This window comes from Vanacampus margaritifer, chromosome 17 (assembly GCF_051991255.1).
Source record: "Vanacampus margaritifer isolate UIUO_Vmar chromosome 17, RoL_Vmar_1.0, whole genome shotgun sequence".
Lineage (NCBI taxonomy): Eukaryota > Metazoa > Chordata > Actinopteri > Syngnathiformes > Syngnathidae > Vanacampus > Vanacampus margaritifer.
In genome coordinates this window covers 6,001,043-6,026,180 of record NC_135448.1, presented here as the reverse complement: position 1 = coordinate 6,026,180, position 25,138 = coordinate 6,001,043, and the positions used below count along the sequence as shown (strand labels likewise).

General features: G+C 37.4%; 2 protein-coding genes across 4 annotated transcripts in view; one reads left to right on the top strand and one right to left on the bottom strand.

Moving 5' to 3' along the window:
• The first annotated feature begins 1,668 nt into the window (after nt 1-1,668).
• tmem200b (transmembrane protein 200B) lies at nt 1,669-14,641 on the top strand. The gene is made up of 2 exons (XM_077549693.1): nt 1,669-2,253; nt 10,833-14,641. The coding sequence occupies exon 2, from the start codon at nt 10,882-10,884 to the stop codon at nt 12,055-12,057; it is 1,176 nt and encodes a 391-aa protein (XP_077405819.1). The 5' UTR covers nt 1,669-2,253; nt 10,833-10,881; the 3' UTR covers nt 12,058-14,641.
• A 4,792-nt stretch (nt 14,642-19,433) lies between these two features.
• Nucleotides 19,434-25,138, bottom strand: part of LOC144036860 (protein 4.1-like) — a 138,539-nt gene continuing 132,834 nt past the window's right edge. For 2 of the 3 annotated variants that reach the window (XR_013288742.1, XR_013288743.1), the window contains 2 exons: nt 23,109-23,570; nt 19,434-19,742 (listed from right to left, as the gene is read on the bottom strand). The gene's annotated coding sequence lies outside the window, so the exon portion shown is untranslated. The remainder of the gene's footprint in view (nt 19,743-23,108; nt 23,571-25,138) is intronic. The other variant, XR_013288744.1, reaches the window with a different exon arrangement.

Sequence of the window (25,138 nt, the reverse complement as noted above, 5' to 3'; positions counted from 1 at the left end):
GTTGTGCAAATGTGTATGTACCTTTACCAGCTACTTGGAAAGAAGATACGCCAATCAAAACTGAGTGTTATTATTTGGGATGGGGACTTTATATTTAAATTTCATTGACAGCACATTGGGAAATAGATGGATGAATTGATGACAATGGGGAAAACAAATGATCCCTTAATTGAATTAATGTTGTTGTTGTTTAAATTAAGATGGAAATTCAAATAACATTTGTATTTGAGCAGTATATTGTTTGGAGGAGTGATAGTATGTTTCCCTAATATAAACACATAATAATACACAGTGTCCGAACCCTGCCACAAATCGTGAAAATCCACAGGTAACTGATGCCTCTGTAAATAGGTTTATAATTGCTTATAGATGCTACAAGATGGCGGCAACCCAAAACGTATGTCTACAGGAAACTCCTACAATGAATTAAACATTTCCTTGAAGCCAATATGCCACAAGATGGTGCCAGAGTAGCGAATTGTAGTGAATAGCTGAGTTTTTTTCAGCAGTCACCTAAAAAAATCTGTTAAAATATTAATGCTGCACTTTTTAAATCGTGTTAAAATATAAATTCAATCTGTTATTAAGACCTGGAAACTGTTTTAAAATTTGATATGCGTCTTCTCACATGCTAAATCAACACCAGTTTCACATGATGAGCCAAATTCTCAAATATCAGTTAATAGGCAGGATTATAATAGTTTTGGATTTTTCATTGTAGTTACTTTTTAATTTCATTTTTTAAATTTGGTTACTTTTAATTAGTTTTTACAGCAAATGTATTAGTTTTAGCTTTTTTTATTTTTTAATTAAGTTTGTATTAGATTTAGTTTTAAAAAAATATTGACAGTTTATTGTGTGTAAGAGAAAAAAATGTCCCTAGGTAATAGTATTGTGTAATAAAATAAAATAAACTACAGTTCTCAAACAACAGTTTGACCTTCTGTCTTCTGTTCGGATGTACAGAATTCTGAAATAAATACATTTAAAATGACCCCAAAAGCTCATGTATCATATTGACAAAGATGAATGAAGGACATTTTTGCTAGCTATGATTATAGTTAGTTTTAAAACGCAAGATGTAGTTTCAGTTAGTTTATTATTATTATTTTTTATATTAAGCATTTTCATTTTTATTTCATTGAGGATTTTTTTCTTCTTCCAGTTTTAGGTATTATGTTAGTTTTTGTTAACTATAATAACCTTGTTAATATGGTGCTAAAGTAAGGATTTTTTAAAATTCTTTTAGCGTTTGCATTCAAATAAAGTGCATATCGCCGCCTTCTGAAAACAATCGCCTATGTTTGTAAAAAAAAAAAAATTTAAACAAATTTTCAGGAAACACTTAAAAAGAACCATTTGTATCATGAGGATTTAGGACATAATAATAGCAAAAAAATGATTTAGGCAATTATTTTAAGAGGGTGACGATATCTATTTAAAAAAATTTATGAGGCTTAATACAAGCTATACTTCAAGGGGTCTTAGAATACTACATCCATGTGAAAATTAAAAAAATTCTCCTAGATGTAGGAGTGGCCAGAGAGACAAGGGGTGGCCGTCTTGGCTACCACGAAGCTCCACCATATTGACAATTTCATGTCATAAGTCAGAGGGGCTCTAAAAAGCCCCCCCCCCCCCCCTCCCCAATTCAAAACCATTGGACTTTGAATCGTTGTAATTTGATTTGTGAGGATTATTTCGAGTTCAAAATGTGATGAAATGTCGTTTAACTGCTACAACAATCTGCGTGGTTTGTATGCTAGTCACTCACAGGCAAAGACAATACAATACGCCGTTTGTTTACACTGTATATAGGAATTTTTTTCATAAATACTCGGATGTTCTAAATTGTCAATAGGCTTTAGTAGAACATTAATTCCGTTAAAATGTAATTTTCACTGTTTTCACATGATTTTCCTCATCTTTTTATTTTTTATTTTAATAAGCCCCTTTTCCATCGGTTGCTTTTATTGTGAAGGGCCGCATTAGTTTCAGCTGGCTTGATGGAAGCACAGCAGCAAAGCAGCCAGACTTGAGAAGCGGCTCCCTGCTGAACGTCAGCCTCCTCGGGATGAGAAAAACTCGGCGTCGCGCACTGCGGAGGAGATGCAGGAGCCAACTCCGCGTCCTTTGCCGTCCTCTCCAATTGGATTCGACGCCTTCCGTGCGAGACGATCCGCGTTCTTGATGACCAGGATCTCGTGTGTCCTCAAACTATGAGCAGGCTGCAGCGGGAAATTGGCAACACAGGCAAGTTTGCAGAAGTGGACTGTTGAATGTGACTCCCTCAGGTTGGGCTGCATGCTGAGAGGCTTCCATGCGGCATCTGGCTTTGCTTTATGATAATGTTTAATTGATGTCAGTATGTGGTGAGGACTGCAGCAGCGCACATCACCGCACATTGGCTCGACCAGTAAAGATGCTGTATGTAGTTTTTAAAAGGCAACAGTGATTTATTTAACATAAGTATGGTTTGCGTCCCCGAACCCCCCCCCCCCCACCCCCACCACGAATCTTCAACTGGTGGCGCCGCAGACGAGATGGCCAACAGCTTCCTGCTTTCCTGCAGAAAACATGTAGCAGACGAGCAGTATGAATCAGTGATTTTTATTTTTAATATGTGAAAAAAAACAGTGCACATATCAGAGAAATTACATTAATGTTTGATATGCTTTCAAAGGAAGTCAAAAATCACGCAGACGACACAACTCATTATTTTGATACGCTTATGTCGTGATTAACACGTCTGCCTCACAGTTCTGAGAATTTGGTTCGACTCCAATCCAACATGCGTGTATAGAATTAGGGATCATCAAGTGTCCCCTAGAAAATCATCCAATTACACTTAATTGGCCCAAAAAACATTATTTTTTAATTACAAATAATGTATCTTTGGTCATCTCTCTATTCCAGCGATAGTGACAGGCAGAATAATTAGATGCTCGTTCACTATGTAATAGACACACAATTAACCACTCTATGGACTTTTTTTGTGACGTTTTTGTTTGGTGGAGATTTTTCCAATAAAAACAAAATACAGTTAAGTGCCGTAACTTAATACAAATTGGGAAACACTGTGTTAAACTAATTCAATACTATATATCACTGGTCCGTGAGCTATATTGGCACCAGGTCATACAGAAATCTTAAAAAAAGAAATACCCCCAAACTTTTTTTTTTGTTTGTTAGTTGAGCAATCAGTTAGCAATATTAGGAACACAAAGCGTCAATTATATTGTCTGATATTAGATCCTTTCAAAATAATAATACAAGTGTTCCCTCACTTTTCGCGGGGATGATACGTTCGATGCCCACTTGTGAAAGGTGAATTTCCGCAAAGTAGAGGTTATAAAAAAACAACAACACTTCAATCCTGTCTGTCACCTTAATGAGCTCTTCTTGCGGAGTTGCGTAAACAGCAGCCTTGTTGAAGTTAATTGCCTTCAATTAACTTGCTTGTAGGGATGTTCGATATCGATACCCAAATCTTCAGTACTCACCGATGCCAACACCAAGTGCCGATACTATTAGTACTTATGATACATTTTTTATTTTAAATAAATTAAAATGACAAATTAAAAATAAACCATTTTTAAAAAATGACATATATCTACCCCAACTATAAATAGCAAATAATGGCTATTATATTTTTTTCAATATGCTCTTAAAAAAATCGATAAATAAGATGAAACAAATAATCCAGTGGCCATAAAAAAAGTCCCAATGAAAATATGTGGCTGTACACCTTATTTTTAAGGAATACAGTAAAGTGAAAAGAATTAAAATCAATACAAAAGGGCTTCGAGTAATTTAGAAATGTTTAATTATATCTTGTTTTTTAATCCATGCTTTTAATTTGGAAGGCTGCTCTGTATTTCCGTTTCCTGTTTCACGTTCTCCGTTCTTTATTCATCATGACTTTTTAAAACTCATGGTACATGTTTCTTAATTGACCAAATATTCTATATTTTGTTTAAAAATGTAATAGATTGCGTTAAATGTAAGAAAAGCTGATTTTATTTACTCAAATATTAATATTATATTAAAGGCCAAAAATAGCATAAATAGACCCAAATAAAAATCCGCGATAGAGTGAATCCACAATAAGTGAACCACTAAACGCTGATATAATATCACTTCCTCATGAAACAGTAAATGCTGTTCAGTCGATGTGGGCAAGAAGTAAAAAACATGCATGGTTATTTTGATAAGATTCCTATCCCTTGATTGGCCAGCGAAGCTTTTTCAAGTCTTTAATGAACCCTAATGTGTGTTTTGGCACAGGGTAGTGGATGCAAACTTCAAAGACGAGGTCCTAAGCATAAAATCAAACTTGGACTTCTCAATTGCGAACGACTACAATTGGTCTACTTCCAAAACAATACTTCCTTAAAGCTCCATTAGAATTTCAATCGTCCGTATGTTCAAGCATCATGAACCATTTATTGACTTGTAGGAGCAATGTTTTAATTGAACATCCTTAATGCTCAAACAAGTGTGACTGGAAGTTAACAACTGTTAACAATAAGACTGAAACAGTAATGAGCACTTGAAGATGTACGTCGAATGCTGTGATGAGTGGCCAGAGAGGACATGGAAGCTGTTGGCCACAGTAAGAGAACTTTTTTTTCTGGAGGAAACATAACTGAAGAAAGTAAAATAGGTTTTAAAACAGTGGCTCTAAAATACAACGTTAGGACTTCTTAAGCTTTCTTACCACCAAATGTTTTCATATGGAATAGATAAAAAAATAAATTTAGCTAATGAAGGATATCAAAATATCATCATATGTAGGTAAGTCATAAGTAATATATATTTGTATGAAAAGGACTTTTAGGCCATAATGGTTAAACATCCATCCATCCTTTTTCTATACTGTTTATCCCTAAAACTGTACAGAATACCTTTTTCCTCTTTGGTGGATACCAAGTTGCATTTACAAGCTTCCCACAGAGCGGGAACATTTGGAACCGTTCAAGAAGTTGCACAATAATGATTTTCACTGGTGATTAACATGGAACGAGTGTGGTAAAGAACCACAGGAAAATGGGTGACTTTAGTATGTTAAGTGGCTTGAATGAGTTCAGAATTCCTCAGTTCCAGTGTAGCGTTCCGACTATCATGACGCAATTATGCCTAAATGGAAACAGGATTAGACCTCTTTGGCGTGTATGATTCAATACAGTAGGTGACTTCAGCCATTTTTTATTATTATTTTTTATTTGTTTTTAAATTAATTCATTTATTATTATTATTATTTTAATGTATTTATTTTTTATTTTACTTATTGTATTTTAGTATTTTATTGACAGTTTTTTATTTTTTATAATTGGTATTTACTAGATTTTATGTGTATGATAGTGTGCGGATCTCAATGTGCAGCACTTTGGAAATGCTTGTCTATAAAATGTGCTATAGAAATAAAGTGGATCGACGGATGATGGATTAGATCTTCTTCCGCATTCTGCAGCAAAAGGCTCCGCCACAGTGTACGCAATTTTTCTGATATCTTGTAAGTAGTTCAACTGAGAAAATGCAGTATTTTGGTTGTCACTGCTAGTATATTATTGCAAGCATTAAAGATAAAAGGACCGGTGAAAGTTCCCTTCAGAATTTTTTTAAATTGGAGCTGTGACCCGGATTCTGTCATATTGGAAAGTGAGTGGATGGGGGATGGTGGACCCAAATGCAGGGAAACAGGATCAAGTGCAATGCGTGGTACTTTAATTAACCATAGTGAGAAAGGTGAGCAACGAACAACCATGACTGGACGTGACTTGTCATCATGACTGGACAGGACGTGAGTAGACTGGTCGCCATGACTGGAACGAGCGTGACGTGCCAGGACCTGATTTGCCTTGACTTGCTGTGGAGTGGATATGACTTGGCTGGGGCTATGACTTCTTGGCTGTGACGAGGACCACTTAACTGTGACGTGTGACAAAGACAACTTGGCTGTGTCGAAGACGACTTGACTGTGACAATGGCTACTTGGCTGTGACAATGGCAACTTGGCTATGACGAGGACGACTTGGCTGTGACGTGTGACGAAGACAACTTGGCTGTGACGAAGACGACTTGACCGTGACAGTGGCTACTTGGCTGTGACGAAGATGATTTGGCTGTGACAAGGACGACTTGGCTTTGACGTGTGACGATGAGGACTTGGCTGTCACGAAGACGACTTGACTTTGACAATGGCTACTTGGCTGTGGCAAAGATGATTTGGCTGTGGCAAAGATGATTTGGCTGTGACGAGGACGACTTGGTTGTGACGTGTGACAAAGATGACTTGGCTTTGACGAAGACAACTTGGCTGTGACTCAGACGACTTGGCAGTGGTGAGGATTTGACACACGAACTTCCACACATAACATAGACAATGCACCCACCTTGACTGGACAAACAGCAGACTAAATACACTTAAAACTAATGAGATACACCTGGGAAAGGGAAGACACACACAGGTGGAGGCGGTTAGACACAATGAGACAAGGGAAGAAACCAGGAACACTTGACAAAAACACCAACCACAGACAAAAAAAAACGAGAACACCCATAACAAAGAAAAACCCAACCCCCACAGAATTGATTCGAATCAGAGTTGCTGTGGACTTGTATACTGAATTGGTTTTTATCATCCAATATGTCTAATTACAGTTACCCCTAAATAACAGAAAGAAAAATAAATGTATATATATATATATATATACAGTATATATATATATATATATATATATATATATATATATATATATATAACCAAATACTCCACCAAGTTATTGTTGTCAGCTCACTGCAGGTTGCAAATCATTACCATTTTTATTTATTTTGCCCTACATAAATTGGAACCTCCAGGATTACGATGTGGTCTGATTTGTTAGGATTTAGAAACCATTTTCTGAATAGTAAATAATAGAAATATATTTAAAAAAAGAAGGGCTGAGCTATATCACTGCCTTTTATTAACTGTAAAGGCAATGTTTTAAGATACACTTTAACATTCTTTAATGGTCCTGTAAGTGTAAAACCACCATTAACCATTAGAGAAACCTGAACCCAGTAAAACAAACGGCATTAACGTCAATGAGGGCATATGTGAAGATGAGTAGCATTGCAGGTGCACCTCCCACATCTCATCTTTTTATACTCATCATGATCCTCGGTTTACGGTACTGACCCGTGATGGCAGTTTTCGAGTTCTTATGAGATACCATCAGTCATTTCCTAGCTACTGTTCCAATTCAATTTCACTCTCCATAGCATCCAATTGTCCGTAGAGGTTGCACATAAGACTGTTGGACCCTATCGGTCATGACTTCCTGAAATATTACAGAACGGGCAAAAAAAATGACAAATTGATCTTGCCATGCTGCTCTTACATGAGACGGGATTTGTCAAGATCAAATTGATGATGCAACGCCTGGCATTGTGACAAACAAGCCGAGGGGACATTTTTGTTTGTACAAACTAGCACATTTTAAATATAAAATATTCAATATCTGACAATTACAGATGAGTGGTGATTGTCCCTTTCTTCTTCTTTACTGAGTGCTAATGAAAGTGAACTGAGATTGTATACAAGGCACACACAAGTCATTTGAAAGGACTGTCATTGAGCAAAGTATCAGAATAATTTCATTTAGGACAGATTGCTGCCTCCATGACTCAAGATTGGAATGTCTCATTTGTGATTCTCACTGCGAACAGTTGAGCACTGTTCCCTTGCAAACTACGTGACAAATTCAAAACAAAATAAATCCCCGTGAAAAATTCATAATTGAATTGCAGCAGTGAGCGACAGCAGATGTCCCTCTTCCATCCATTCGTCTATAGTACGCTACTTTATATATAAAAAAAAAAAATCAAGCCACAGATGATACTGTTTACTTTATGACGCTTATGAAAATTATATAATAATTATAATAAATTGTCTATTTTACGAAAGTAACAGTTTTACACAACATTTTGTCTGCATGTCTCATCTGCTGCTATTGATTGTCTGCGCAGGCCAGTGTATATCTGTTTATCCAGGGGCGTAGCCAGAAATTTTTCATTGGGGTGGCCAGGGTGAAACCATGACTCGAATAGGGGTGGCCATAAGTTCATACCTGAAATGTCTAAACAAGTGGTTCTTAACCATGTATCCATACCGTCCGCATGCCGAACTTGGGCTGCGAGCGCAGACTCATGCATTGGAGCTTTTTTCAATGAGTTGCTCAGTTATAATAGAGCTTTCTGCCACCTGGTGGCAGTAAGGCAATTGTCAGTTACTGACTAGTATAATAAGTACAATAAGTAGAAAAGGAAACCGAACAGTTGATGCCTTACCTCACCAACAGATGACCTTTTTTCCAAGATTTACTCAACTTTATTTTGAACTTTTAAAATGAATATAAAACAAAAGAGCATAATGTCACAATTGTGCCAAAAACGAATAACAAACAGAGACATTTAAGTTATTCCACAAAACAAGGATGACATTTAACTGTTTTTGTTTTCCATAACTAATAGTAATGACTTCCAAAGAAATTCATTTACAAAAAAAGACTTACTGTTTGAAATGGAATAGGATGAAGCACCTGCTTATCTAGTCCTATCCCGATTTTACCTCACTTATTACTTTAACTCATTATTCATAAATGCCTTAACAAAAATTGTACTTTCAACCACTTTTTTTTTTATTATTCCTCCCTAGTATATTTAGCAAAAATGTTTTTTTTAATACAATTTCTTAAATTGACAAATATTTGTACTTCTTTTAATGTTTCCCTCAAGACCATTTCCCAAAACGAGTCCATAGATTGAAATGCACATACTTTTGAGTTATGTGCGAGCATAATATTGTTTAAATTTCAATTCCCCTCTCAAAATACCCCCCCCCCCCTCTCTCTGTAAATCATTTTTGTATGTTACATTTTATTGCCTTATACATTATTTGTCCAGTTTTAAAATCTACCAGATCCCTAAACTTTAGTGTGCGTAATTTTAAAAAGAGTTTGTTGGTGTGTTCAAGGTACCTTATATGATGTATTATTCTTATGACTTTTTTTTTTTGCAGTGTGCAATCTGTGCATAATGATTGTATTGTAGTTTTGTAGGAATTACCCCAAACTTCTACACAGTAATTCAAATATGGTAATATTAATGAAGAATACAAAATATACATTGTTTTCTCATTTAATATGTGTCTTTCCCAACAATCCAGCAGTGCGTGCTACCTTTGTCCTAACATGTTGTATATGGGCTTTCCAGCAGATTTTGGGGTCAAGAATCACACCCAGAAATTTGTTTTCATAAACCCGTTCAATTTGAACGTTATTAATCCTCAGTATTATTTATGTTTATTTTATGTTTTCCAAACAACATCAGTTTGGTTTTATTCAGATTTAGTGAAAGTTTGTTTAAGTCAGACCATCCATCCATCCATCCATTTTCTTAACCGCTTGTCCTCACAATGGTCGCGGGGGTTGCTGGAGCCTATCCCAGCTGGCTTCGGGCAGTAGGCGGGGTACACCCTGAACTGGTTGCCAGCCAATTGCAGGGCACACAGAGACGAACAACCATACTCACAATCACACCTATGGACAATTTGGAGTGTTCAATTAACCTGCCATGCATGTCTTTGGAATGTGGGAGGAAACCGTTTTAAGTTTTTATTTTTAGATTTTTTTTGGTGACCACCTCCACAAGCTGCTGCAGGTTGTCCCCAGGAAAGAAAATGTTTGTGTCATCTGCAAATAGCACAAACTTTAAGATTTTCGAAACCATACAAATATTGTTTATGTACATAATAATTATTATTTTTCCCTGTGGTAAAATCTATTACCTGTAGTTGTTTTTGAGAGAGGCATTAAGTTTATCTGATCTGTATGCTCTTGCATTTGCACAGATCTGATAAGTGTTAGTTTTTTTTATCCACATTTGAAAGAGGTCTGATTTTGATCTGAAGATAATGTGGTTCCATATGTTTTTTTTTTTTTCTCTTTGTGTTGTCAAGATGCATATCTGAACTGTGGTACATGAGAGCAAAAAAAAAGAAGAAATGGACCTCTGTAATATGGAGGACCAAAAATGCCAAAATAAATGAATAAATAAATAAATTAAACTGAAAAAATTAGGGCGTTAATTTTGAGTTAAAGTTTCTTTAACGCCACTAAAAAATGTTTTAAAGGTGCATTGTGACGTTTAAAAAGGTCATGCTAAAGCTTTTTCTGAATCATGCATGCTCCACCAATGCCCAGATGAGTACGAAGAGCCCTGATTGTCTTACTCTGACTGCATCTATCAGCTTTTATCTTCCCTTTATTGTGTGCAGACCTTCAGACTCCACAGTTTTTTGGGGAGGGGTGGAGTTTTTCTTACCTCATTTGAAGTCATGTCTTCGTTTGTCAACTGTGGCTGTCGCTTTAAGATTGTGCACGTACTCGCACGCCGCCATGAACGAGCCTGACACAGGTGCTGTAGTTATGCTTTGGGCCAGAGGTGGCAGTCAAGAGTAAAAAAGTGACAAACTGCACAAAGATCCTTTAACTATTGAAGTCATGCGATTAATAACGAATACAAATTTTAATCGCCCTAACAAAAATAAATATATAAATATCAATAAAAAAAATACAAAGGCTCTGCTTTCATATTTATTTATTTCATGCTGCAGACGCTGTCCGCATGAAATGCATCATGAAATGTTTTTCAAATGAGTGTGTCTTGGCTTGAACTATTCAGGTGTCACCCTATAGTCAATCCACCCTTACACATGGTAATTGAATGTAGAATGTTTTATTTCCATACTGTTATTCTAAGTGGTGTTTTTCCTCCTGCTTCCAAAGGGCTCTGACTGGGTATCACCTGGAGCAAAGCTCTAGAGTGACCCACACCATGAAGACCCAAAACACCAGCGGCGTCATAATATCGTCACCCTCCCGCCGGCGAAAGCCTCGCTTTACCTTACGGGGCCGAAAGAAGAAGGACGGTGTGATCCAAGGCAAGCTTCGCCTACGTTCAATTGCTGGAGCTTTCCTGGTGCTTGGGGTCATTGTGGTCATGGTGGGCACCGCTCTGGCGGTGGCAGGATACCGAATGTCACGTTTGTCCATTCTGGGATCGGCGGAGGGAAATCATGTTTCGGATCCACGGGGGAATTGGAGTCTGGGAGCGAAGAGCTTTCTGTCATCAATCAGCATGACCCACTGCGAGCGGATGAAGCTGCTGGGTCCTGTCATCATGGGGGTGGGACTCTTCATCCTCATCTGTGCCAATACGGTCTTGTATGAGAACCGTGACCGAGAGACTCAGATGCTGCTGGCTCAGATGCGCAGCGTCATCTGTTCGGTGTCTGCCGCCGTGCCGTCGGCGGACCTTCAAGAAATGGCAGTCGCCAACTCCATGTCCAAACATCACTGGGTGAGCAGTTTGCCGGCTGCCCAGCTCAACAGCTTCTGTCGGCAGCAGCTGGCAAGTTCCGAACCTCTGTTGCAAACGAGACGTGCGGACGTGGAAGGCGTCTACCAGCAGACGGTCCTGCAAACGGAGGCTCTCCATCATCAAGAGTCAGTGCCTCCGGCTTCCACCAATTCATCCTCTTGTAACTCCAGCCAGGTGGACTTCAACGCACAGTTTGAAACCGGGTTGAGCTTTAACACCCAACTCAACACCCCGCTTGTAAAGCTCAATAACTGCCTGATGTCTGCCAGCTCCATGTCCACCCTGGGGGTGGACGACGTGGACATTCCGACAGCTCAACCTCGACGCTGCCATAGTATGAGTTACAGGACTAAACCTTACATGGCTCAAACTCCTTTGTCCATGGTGAAAACCGATCAAGCAGTTACGAGAAAAGAACCTCTTTCACAAGTTTGCATTAACATTCCCGGACAGGTTGTGGATGTCACGGAGGAGCACACTCACCAAAGCTGGCCTCGGCTAGACTTGGGCATAGGGAGACGGTACTTGAAACTGGAGAACAAAGAGGACTCTGTGGACAAACTGCTGGACCAGTTAGAGCAGCAGTATTCTCAGTGGGATAAAAGTTTTGGTTCAGGACCTTTCCAGTGAGGAATACGTACAGATACTGAAACAACCAGGGATTAATGTGTGTTTTTTTTAAACTCATTCTCTGCCAGCCCAGTAAAAATTTAGTTTTGACGTCAACAGTCGTCCATGGCAGTCAATGAGTTGATTATGAAACAGTAACATTTTTGTTACCAACTTAGCCCTGCACCAAGTGGATCTGTGGATATTCTCATTGGAGGGTCTGTAACTTGAGCCTGTTTTCAATTTTCAGTGAAAAAATGATGCACACTCGATACGTGGATGGATTAATAATTGAACAAGAAACAGATTCTACAGCTACTGTCATTGATGAGCTAAGCATTTTTTGTGTGTGAAAAGGCCAAGTTGACAGCAAACTGTTGATTGCAGCAAGACTGAAGGTTGTTTTCACTGTTCAGTCCTATTTTGAGCCAAACTACCTGTTCTCTCGGACCCATGAATTGTCGCAATTCATACTGTACAACAATGTATGTATAGAAATGGGAGACGCCAAGTTGTCAGCCGAGATCCCGTTCGACAAATACAATGCATGTCAGTTCTGTACTGTGGAGTAAGTTACATCTTAATACTTATGCAGAAAAGTGTCTATGTTGGTTTTATGTGCAAGAGGTTAATACTAGTTTAAGAATGATCCCTATGTAATACATCTTCTGTCTTAATTGTCATCCAAAACAAAATATAGTCTGTTGCAAAATACATAGGATGAATACTTATCTTTATTAATTTTAGATCAAACTATAATATTAGTGCAGAAATATAGAACTACAGTTTTCTTGAAGCAAATGATAACAGAATTCAGTCAAACACTTTCTCAATGAAAGCACAAATAAGACACCACTTCCATAAATCTCAAAGCCACTGATAAAAAAAAAATATATATATTTTGAAAGGCGATCTCTGTCTTAAAGTATCCCATTAGCTCTGGTACTTTTTATTTTTATATCCAGAAATTGAAATTCTAACTGGATAACAATGACGTTATTTAATCTGCAAATTTCAATCCACTAAAAGGATTTTTATTCAGTGCAATGTCATTACTGCTAAAGCTAGTTTCCATGACGCAGTCCACTTCAGTTTGTTTCACGACAAACAGATTTGAATGAGTAAATGCTGATTAGGCATACGTTTCCATCGTGTCGATGACACAGCATAGGTTCTGACATAACAGTGAACCCCCCTCCATTTTGAAGGCTGCGTTCTAGACCACCCTTGTCAAAATGTGTAATATGTGATAAATAAAATCCCAATTTAAATATTCCCCATGCAGGTTTTTAAATTGCATTTATGGCACTTTTTTTTTTTTAGGTCTTTAATCACACTATAAAATACAGCAATACAAACACTTTCTAAAACAAACTTATTACCACAGATCTCACAATATACATCAATAATCATGCCCAAAGATGTACATTACATAATTAACATACAGCATATATGCTTTCTGTAGGTGTGAAAAAAAAGGATGAAAGAAGATTGACACATTCGGTAATTTCTTTCAAATTTCTTTAGCACAAACAAAACTGAGTTTGAAATACTTCCTGTTTTCTCTTCTTCTTTCGAGTGCACCCATAGTCAAACACAATAGTGTGCTGCTGACTAGAGGCTGAAAGTTGCATTACACCTCAAAATAAAGAACAAAACAGAACCTGCGATGGATTGGGGTTTACTTACTCCCTATCCAATTCTATTCTTAAATTACACACGTATATATCCATCTTAAACTGGACTATATTGAATACCGAAAGAGTGCCTGAAAAGAAGTCCAGGTCAGAGGTGGCAAATCCAAGTCCAGAAAGTAAAAACCCTGTCACAATTAGGCTTTAGCCCCAAATGCTAGCTAGTGAGGACCCTAGCTAGCTCCCCGGGTTCTCATTTACCTGCTAGGGAGATAGCTAGCTAGCACATGGAGCTAAAGCCAAACTGTGGCATGGTTTTCACTTTCTGGATCTGGATTTGCCACCTCTGGTCCTGGTTGTATATTTTGTCCCTTAACAATGGAAACGGTACAAAAAACTGAACCAGACTGTTCTGCTTGATGTTTAAGACTTGTAGATAAGAGACCAAAGTTGTAATAAAGTAAAATTCCCCTTTAGCAGTAACACCAATGTTTTTTTGTCGGTTGCTAAAGCAGAATTAGTTTGTTGTGAAAGCAATAAGACCGTTTCCCTCCGATCTCATGCTGGTTGTCTCCCAGTATTTATGAGGGTCCTCCCACTTTTAAAAACACCCACCCACGTAAATATGTACACACATACCCCGTTCTGATCCCGTAGACCAATTGGATTGTGCAGACGAAGCAAAACAGCCCTGTCCAGATTTAGTGATGTCATCACTGCTAAGAAGGGGGGAGGAGATATGAATCACTGCCCCCACCCCCCTCTCTACCTTAGATCCCTGCGCAGAGGTGACCTCTCCATGTCTCTAGTTTTTTCTGTGTGTGATGCCTGTTGTGTATTCTAAATGTATACTAAGCAATATTAGCGGTTGGACAAAACAATCAATAGCTGTATCTTGCCCTTTGTCAAACCACTGCATTAAAACCATTGCCATGCCTGTGTTGCAAATATAAGGCTGAGCAAAAACTGTGCGCTATTATCTCTTTTATTCAAGCAGTAAATTCAGTGGCACCTGCTTGTTGATGTATGCAGCACGTAATCAACTCATGAGGCTCGCTATTGACAACCCCATTCCTCACTCTAAAGGAGCCCTTGGGTTTTCTCCCGTTTTCTCAGGCAGCAAATATCCATTGGGGGATCTGGATGAGTAAGCCACTAGCACACTTTATCATTCGCTGAATTACAATGGCAGAAGTTCATGGTTTTTTTTCTCCTTCCCTGCTCGCTGGCCAGCACATAAAAGGTGTGGATGGGAGCATGGCAGGCGGGAATTCCCTGGCTGCAATTATCCTCAGCAGAACCTCCACATTTTTGCCTTCTTATGGGGTTTTATGGTTCTATCTGGGCAGGAATGCATTCCCTTGTGAACTCGTTTCATTTAATTGCTAGTTTAGAAGATGGCTCCTGGGTTTCTAACAGCTCATAAAGTCAGCAGACTGGACCAACTGCCCTGTATGGCCAAAGTCTAAAACGCTTTAAGATTGCCAAGGTGGTAGTTGGGCACCAGGTTTGCAGAAACAAATACAGACGCTCCCCAACTTACGAACGAGTTACGTTCCGAGCGATCGTTCGTAAGGTGAATTTGTTCGTAAGTTGCTTCAGTGCTATATTTTGTATTATAATTTATGTTTAAAGAGAATACGTACAGTACTGTACTACGTATGTTAGAGAGAGAGAGCGAGAGACACACACAGTATGTACATGTACGTAATAAGATAAATAAAATGAAGTTTAACTTACTTTTGGAAGATGTACTCGATGCTTAAGGATTTGATGGAGGAGGAGGAAGAGGAGGATTTTATATCATGAGAGGTTCTTCGTCGTCGCTGGAATGGGCTTCAAAAGTTACTTCCTCCTCCGTAACTTCAATGTAGGAAGAAGTTGAGGCTCGCGGAGAAGAAGATGAGGGTTGATGAGTATCTTCCTTGGAGGATTTACTAGAAACTGGCCGAAAGAAGCGATCTAACTACGATTGCACAGTTTTCTTCTTTTTTCATCATAAATGATGCGGTAGCACTGTATGGCATCATTCAATTGATTTGCAACCTTTGTGCAACGTTCAATATTTGGGTCTTGCTGCTCGAAGAGTGCGATGGCTTTATCTATGAGCGACAGGCGTTTCTTCTTCTTCCCCCTCCTCGACATGTTGCTGAGCCTCCAATGCTGGGTGAGCTCTCACAGCGCCAAGCGTCGGTATTAGCGGCGGAAAGAAGCACTACAGTACTCGGAAAAAGGTGCGCAATAAAAAATCTAACTTACAGCATCTCTTTCCAAACATTTTTTGACATGCGCGCATGCGCGCAGACATGTTCGTATGTACCGTTGTTCGTAACACGAATGTTCGTAAGTAGGGGAGCGTCTGTAATGTACATAGGTCGGCAGCATTAGCTCTCGTTTCATTGCTTTTTTGTGTATAAACAAAATGTGTATGAATGACAAATCGAACGCATTTTACCAGTCAAGTAATCAGACTACATCTCAAACTCAACTTATGTGGGGGCTGCTGGAGCTTGGAGATAGTATCTGGGCCACTTTAAGTATTCTGCAAAAAAGGGGTTCAAGTATGCCAAAAAAGTCATCCAGTCTTCTCAATAAAATAACAGTTTCAATCATTAAGTGTGAACAAGCTTGACCTTTCATCTTCCTGGTACTTTGCACACTCCTCAGCAATATGTCTAGTTGGATTGGATAATGATGTTGGATTTCTTGAGCACCATTCAAGACACAGGGACTTGGTGACAGGATGTTTTCCTTCCGCTCGGTATCACTTCAGAATTGCCTTTCACAGAAAACTGTCATGAGCCTATTTTACATATTATATATATATATATATATATATATATAAAAAGTTAAGTCTAGAAGTAATTAAAAACAAGAAGCCCATTGATGTAAAGTAAAATCCAAAAAATACACTTTTTAAAAAAAATAAAAAATCAGTCAAAAAGAATGTTAATTTTATTTTTTATCTTAAAAGTCATTCACTTCCGATCAAATATATATATTATTTCTTTATAAACAATGTACATTTTTGCCATTACATTAATGGCTAATTATGTCAAGCAAAATAAAAAAAATAAAAATGCTTTTATTTGATATTTTATTTAAAAATATGTATTTTTGTTAAGTCCAGAAGTAATAATAAAAAAAGTAGCCCATTAATGAAAAGTAAAATCCAGAACACATTATTTTTTTTAAATAATTACTATCAGTCAAAAATAATGTGTTTATTTCATTTTTAATTTAAAAAATCTTTAAAGTCCTTCACGTTCGATTAAATATAATTGTTATATTTATAAACAATGTACATTAATGGCTAATTATATCAAGTAAAAAAACAACAACACTGCTTTTATTTTATATTTTATAAAAAAAATGTTTTTTTTTAAAGTTAAGTCTAGAACAAATTTTTAAGAAAAAAACAAAAAACAAGTAGCCCATTGATGTAGAAGTGAAATCCAGAAAATACATTATTTTTTAAATGAAAATAATTACTATCAGTCAAAAAGGATGTGTTTGTTTTATTTTTAATAATAAAAAAAAATAATCTTAAAAGTCATTCACTTCTGATAAAATAGCACAACTGTCATTTTTGTTAAGCAGAGTTGTCGGTATCTGCCAAACGTATATATTTAAGTAACTTGTAATCTAATTTAGTTACTTTTAAAAGGAAGTAATGTGTGAAGTAACTAAGTTACTTTTTCAAGCCGTAGGTTAGTTAGTTAACATTGTCTTTTAAGGCAATTTTGAATCTTATCCACATTGTACTCCTTTTTGACAAATGCAAAAACTTATTTTTGGGATATTAAGCGCGACGTACTTTCAATATGACAATGTGTTATATTCTCAATAGCAGATAAAGTATTGATGAGATTTTGCCGCTGATGAATCAGAGATTATTTGAAACATAACAGAAGGACGGAACTATCATAAATTATAAACAGAACATTTAGACCATATATTATTGGTGCATTTGTAAATAAATCACATGCATACCAATAATCAGGTTGGTTTTGAGGATTATAACCAAGGGAATCTTTGGAAGTGAGGGGAGGAGACAATTCTTGTCTACTAGAAAAAATGCTTAGTCACTATCTTGTGTCATCGAGGCAATTCCAAACCTTTCTGGGTGGTTGTCATTTGCTGCATATTTTTCCTCGGAGGGTTCGGTCACAAACCTTTACAAGGTTTTATGAAGACTTAAATTGCAACTGTGAATCGTATATATGTAGACTGTCCGTCGCCCTTATGTGTCAGCAGTCAGCCTCGTGATTTAGTGGTGAGCTGTCTGTGGTTGTTATAATAACTGTAAAAGTCTAATATAGATGAGTCAACCAAACTCCGGGCTGAAACTGGTATAATATTTGGGGAATTGTGCCAGGGTCTGCATAATGCTGTTCTTCCCTAAGGCTTCATTCCTGGTCTATGTGAGGACATCACGTCTCTACCAATTTGTTGTGACCACACTGACATGTCCTTGCAGGGAAGCAACTGTACACGCACGGTGAGGCCTTCAAGCACTTCCACTAATCACCAATTTACTGCACATGCATGGGAACTTTTCCTAATGTAATTTAGCCCTCATTATTCAGTTGAAAACAGTTTAAATTTGGCTTTGTGGCATTCTGATCTAGACTAGTGAATTATTTCTCTTTCCAGATTTCCAGCAGTATCCACTTTGATTCAGTCCTCAACAGCAGATATGATATTCCCTTGTGATGGATGTGACTGATATTTTAGCCTTCAGGGGGATGAGCTCTAAAACAATCACACACATTGAACAGTATCATGCCTGTCCTTGTTTTCACATTGTCTGGTTTAAACGCTTTGGCTCTTTTTCCCATGGATCAGACTAAATGTAAATGGGAATAACTTGCAACTCATTACGCTTCCTATAAGTCACAAAACTCAATTTAGCTTAACAAGCAGATGACGAGTCGTAAGAAAGGTGATCCGTTCGAGCCTGGCAAATGTTGAATTCCGCAAGAGAGTAGCAAATGTAGAGGTTTGTTGGCTCTTACGCCAAGCTGTTCCTGCCGTGCTGTGGGAGTGAGGAAATTGGCTCACAACTCACCGTGCTGCATCAATAGCCTTCAGCACATCAGGTAAAACTACAACAGACTTTATCGCCAGCTGCAGAGTGCGTCCCAGATCTTTTAGAACTTTTTACAAAGTAGCTGAATGGCTAATGTCATGATGCTGGCATATTTGCTGGCGCACTCCTTGATTATCTCTGACAGACGATCAGCAATATTTATAGCTGTGTGTCTTTCTGGCATCATAGTTCTAAAGCATGTTCAACACACCGCGTTGTAAGATGGGAGCCGGCCTAAAAAAGAACTACAGGTCAAGGTCGAATATCTTTGACATCTAGACAAAGTGCAATTTCTGTAGAAATTGCGTGGGAATGCTAAAAAGCGGAATGCTAAGATTTGAATGCATTTTTTTTTTGCGTGTGCTTATGAAGTCAATTGAAAGATAAATAATGTGAAAATTACACATTTTTAATTGCTCAAAGCTAAAAACAAAACAAAACAGTATATTCATGTGTGTACCAGGCTCTACTACTAGCATCATCGCTAACATAATAATTGCTTGTCCAAAAACAAACTACTGTACAATGATTAAAAAAAAAAGAGTTTATTCTAATGTAAGTTTGTTGTGTGGCATCTACAAACATTTTTGGCTTCCTTTAAATTAGTGGGTTATTATCGGAAAAAAAAAACATAAAAAAACCCAGGTTTTAAACAGCTTTTATTAGTGAGTATAAATAAAGCTATGAAAGCACAGTCAATTTATTGAACAAATATTGCTTTGCGTTTACAACAGCATCTTCACTAAAATGAATTACATCTCGCAGAAGGTGAAGGCCAGTAGTGAAAATATTACTCGCTAGAGGAAACACAATTAAACTTTAAGCCATCTGGTCAAATCCGCAGGGGTGTGAAGAAAAAGTATGGTGGCAGCAACCACATTTGGTCTCACCAACACTTTGGCAGTGATCCAAGTTAATTTCCGTTTACCTTGATGACAACTTAACATTCTCCAGAGATCATGTAGGGCGACTGAAAATGACTGCAAAGATATTGCAAAACGTTACAAAAAAATTAAAATGTTAACATGGATTCAGTTGAGCTAAAATCAGTCAACACACTCCTACTTTAGGAAATGCGTTTGCAGAACACTATATATTTATTATGGTACACCTCTCAACATTATGTAGTCATCAATAATGATATTGTGAGAGGCTGTCACTTGTCAACCAATGTATATTAGACACTCTGATTTAGCACATATGCAGAATAATAATACAAACAAACAAAAACTTTAGATAAGACTTTTATCCTGCCTGTTCCTTTTTGGTTTGTCACCAATAGTAGTTGCCAGTAGTTGCCTAATAGGTCCATATATAAATCTCGGCCTCTTATGTAACCATTGTTAGCTTACAAGCTTGAATACTCTTAGGAATGTGCAAATCAAAAAGAAAGAAAAAGAAGAAAAACCCTAATATGTACATTAAACTGTTATAAAACATGTAGCTTGTACCAGCATTCCTGACATCATTTATTTATCACGTTGAAACTTAAATTGATGGCACGTTACGTCAAAACACACCGTATGCTAACGCTAGCTTCCAGACACGGCAGTCCCTATGTCAGAATTTTTTTAGATGCTGTTTTTTTTACCGCCGCGTTGACATGACAGGCAGGTTTGCAATTGCATGAAATATTTTTGATGAAATCTTTCGAACTCTTTTGCTAACACCGGTTAGCCATGACACTAGCTTATCCACAGTGCTTCTGTTTACATCACGGGTGACCCACATGAACATTACTGCGCATGTGCATCATAGCTAATCAAACAAAAGGATTTTGGGCCCATGAAGTCATTTTCACTCACAGAAGTGATTGTAGTCAACAGTAACATGCTTCAAATGCTCTCTTCAAAAGAGGTGGGTTAAAGTTGAAGTTTTCAATTTAAATTTGGACTAGTTTGCAGTGTAATGATGATATTCAAAACTTGTCGAATAACTGATGTACTTTGAACACATGGAATTTACATAGAACGATTATTATTATTATTACTATTATTATTATTGTTGTTATTAGGTGTATGCCAAATTGATTCTCATAAGAATCGTGATTCACATTTAGTTCAATTCAGAATCCATTTTAAATGTCCCAAAATTAAATTTCAAATTATTTGATACTGTCTTGGCGTTGTTTGTGTGTGCCTTTATTGGGAGTGCTGTTCATGTTGTACACGATTTGGTCACTAGGGGCAGTGTGGTTCCGCGCTTTCTGACACACTGTTAAGTTATAGCCACATTAGAGAGTAGAACGAAAAAGTCACGATCAAGTTATGCCAATAAACGTTGTTTTGTTGCAGTGTAGGAAGAGCATATGACGGTGAGTAATGTTAACATGCTTCTCTGTATACATTCTTGAAGAGTTTTTTATGAATAGCCGTTTTTTTGAGTGCTAAAAGTGCCACGAGTAGCGCGCTAATTAGCATTAGCGAGTCAGACTGGAGTAGACCATGATGATTATTTGCACATCTATAAATTGAAGGAGAAATCATTGTCAATCAAATAATTTAGAATCAAAAATCTATTCTGAATCGAATCGCAGACACAAAAATTGGAATCGAATCGGAATCATGAGACAGTCAAAGATTCACACCCCTAATTATATATATATATATATATATATATATATATATATATATGACTTGTGTACTCTTGTAGTGTTAATTTAACTCTGCTTAGTGAGTTAAAAACGTACTCCCTCCAAATGTTAAATATTTAACTATTTTAAAAGTGTTGATTTAACTTTGGAGAATGTGTAGCTATAAAAACTCTGAAAAAATGTTAAAATCAACTCTGTGGGAGTCAATTGAGCACTGGTATTTTTCCTGTGTACATTTAACAAAAAATTGGCTCTTATTGACTTCTCACTCTCGTTTACCGATGAGCTTGTTACAGAGAAGGGAGGATATGCTAAGCTATATTTATGCATACTAAATTGATCTGTCCATTACTAGGGTGCAGCTTATGAGCGCGTGTGTGGTCAGTGCAGTGTGAAAATTATGTGAGGAGCTTCACAGATTCCCTGACTTTTCCACTCTCATCTCAGGCTTGCAGTCATGTATTAGCGCAGAAGTCGCCAAGACAGAGAGGAGGGAGTGTGAGGAGTAAGAAGAGGGTGGGTATGGGGGTCGCTCTCTCTGCTATTCAAACAGAATCATGAAGTTGGATCTCTCTAGTTTAGCCTCCAAGTCATGAATCTCTGCGCCGTGCAGTTTCTTGCATGAGGCTATAAATTTTGAATGGACAACATAAAGATTACAAGAGCTTGAAAGGAAGCCATTTTTCCTTACATCCATCACCTTACTCAGTTGCTAAGTCATAAGTACACTTTATATAGCATCCAAATCTATATAAAGAGATCTACACCTCACAATGGACAAAGTTACTGATATTTAAAAAAATATTGTCAACCTGCTGGCACTTTAAACTTTTTTTTTCTTCAAGGCTGACCCCGCAGTCGCCAGTGAAGATGCGTGCTTCAAGCATGAGAGGTGGTGAGCCCTGTCGTCTTAAATACAGAACACGCCAGACAAAAGAGGAGTGGACGGCCGCTCAGGGACCACTGTGTCCCCGAACGGCCGTGAGAACTCTTGAAACAGCCAAACTGGCCTCGCTGCTTGACATTGTGCTGTAGTACTTGAAGGATGGAAGATCTAATGTTACTTATGAATTTTTGGCTTATTATACGGGCTGTGCAATTAATCGAAATTCAATTACAATTTCAATTATTACGCTCCACAATTACAAAATCAGCATAATCGTAAAAAAAAGATACTAATACTAATACTCATTTTTTAGTTTTTTAAATTTATACATTTAATATTTTTTGTTTCATCCAGAAGGAACTTGCATAATTATAGTGTTTCAAATAATTTTATTTGTCATAATATTTTTTATTTGTTTTTTTATGTTTAAACATTTTCTTGTATTGCACCCAAAAAATAATGATTGTCCTACTGCACAGTGCACATGCTGCACTCCAACTTCAAGTTTTGTCCTACATAAATAAATAAATATTATAATTTATATTATAAATTATGTTTGGTCCAAAAGGAACTTACATAATTATAGTGTTTCTATTTTTTTAATTGGTCTTGATATTTTTAAATGCTTAAAACATTTTCTTGTTTTGTACCAAACAATAAATAACCATTTGAATAATCGTGATTTCAATTATTGCCAAAATAATCGTGATTATTATTTTTTCCCCATAATCGAGCAGCCCTACTTATCATTTTATTATCCAGGTCTTCATCTACTGGCAAGTTGAGGTTGGTATATTTTATATGTGGTAGACAAATTTTGACGGACCGGCAAACAAAACCAATAAAAATGAAATAAATTCAACTCACCATTATGATATATGCAGTTGCTGTAATTAATGGCAGCCCAACAAGAGCCAGCTCCATTTTGGGGTCATTTTTTTTCTTTCAAAAAAACCTTCAAAGGCTTGTTCTCTTAATGCTGTGGCGGCACCATGTTTCAAATAGAGTTGCTCCACGCAGTTGTCGTAGACCATGGTAAAAAATGAAAAGCAAAATAAATCTGTTAGTGGCGGTGTTCTTCACCAATAAATATCAAGGCTAAAATGTTGCAATTGCCACCTCACTGTGCACATTTTCAACTCAATAAAATATTTTTTGTTAAATTTTTCTGTGAAAATAAGAGCAATTTTCTATTCTTCTAATTTGTCATTTGTAGTTCCTGGCCATAGAAACGGATGCATCCTGAGTACGTACTAAAATTACCTTGAAATAAGGTCACGTATCGCCCATCCCTAGCAAATATGTGTTGGGGCTTTTGCCTTATAGCTTCTGAAACACAAAAGAGGAAACGTAGACTGTAGCACAATGACAGATAACGGACACATTTTAGGGTTGCACCATCCAGAGCATACATGTTACATAGATGATAGACTCAAGTCAATAAGATGATCTTTATTAATATTATGGATCAATATGGCCCTAAATGCCAATGAGTTGTTTTTATTTTGGAGCCTCGGATACATGAAGGATGATGAGAAATGATGGGAGTGGACCATTATTTATTCTTAAGCAAGAGGAACAATTTCTGTAAGCTTGTTTGTTTGTGTTTTCGTTTGCAGACTGCTTTCTGGGTAATTTAGAATAACCCCGTAGTTCTTCACAGTCTTCTACAATAAAAGACTTCAGGTTTATTTTTCATCTTGCTGAAGAAAGTAATAAACTATTAAATGCTGATTTGACTTTGCCTTCATTTTGTTTATACTACTGAATGAAAATGAAATTGTGGTTTCTTTCATATGAGGTACAAATAAACACACATCAAATGTATGAAAATGTCCAGAGGTGGCAAATCCAGGTCCAGAAAGTAAAAATCCTGCCACATTGACTTTAGCCTCAGATGCTAGCTAGCTAGCTTCCTAGCTAACTCCCATGGTGCTCAATTACCTGGTAGGGAGCTAGCTAGCTAGCTAGCACCAGGGGCTAAAGCCAAACTGTGGCAGGGTATTTACTTTCTGGACCTGGATTTGCCACCTCTGAAAATGACACATTTCTCAAAAGCATACTTGATTTGCCAAAGTGTCATAGAACCTCTGCATGTGGCAAAATGTGGCTAAAAACTTCTTACTTTCCATTTACTGGTCATTGAAAGGCAAACATTTACATCTTAACCCCTGGGCGTTATTTGACCATTTTTTGGCTTTTTGTTGGTTCTGACCAAGCCATTTCAAAATAAAATAACGCCCAGGGGTTAAAGTCGAGTTACATGCGTGGTTATTTATCTCTGCGTGATTTGCCCGCACATCCACAACGGTATATAATCTCTCTCAATGTGATCCAAGCGAGGCCCTGATATCCTTACCAGGCATTGCAACACAACTGACAACACAATGTGACACATGAGCGGATGTCTTATCATCTCCATGCACGAGGTTCCGCCGTCCCTCCACAGTCGTCTCTATGTGCGAATGCACTCTCTCGGAGTTCAGTGCCAGATCAGCTTGCTATCACTAGTCTGCAGTCATGCAATTCTAAATGACGTAAAGCCACAAAACTGGCTCTCTTAATCCACTTTTATTGTTGAGCTGTGGTCTCTGTGGATAGCGGGTAGGAAAATGTTACAATAAGGTCAAAAGGTGGAAGAAGTACGTAAAATAAAGTACAACAGTTTGTATGATGTCATTGGAAACGTGTCAGACTCTGAGGAAGGCTGGTTTTATTTTTAGCTCCTACGAGAGTAGATTGCTATGTAACAAGCCTTTAAGACTATCTCAAGTCCTCTTGTCTGTCTCCTCCACTTAACTATGAGCCCCTTATGAATAGTTTTAGATAAGGCAGAAAAACAACAACTTAGGCTACATTAAACACTGGAGGCAAATGCAACCCATATTGATTTTTTT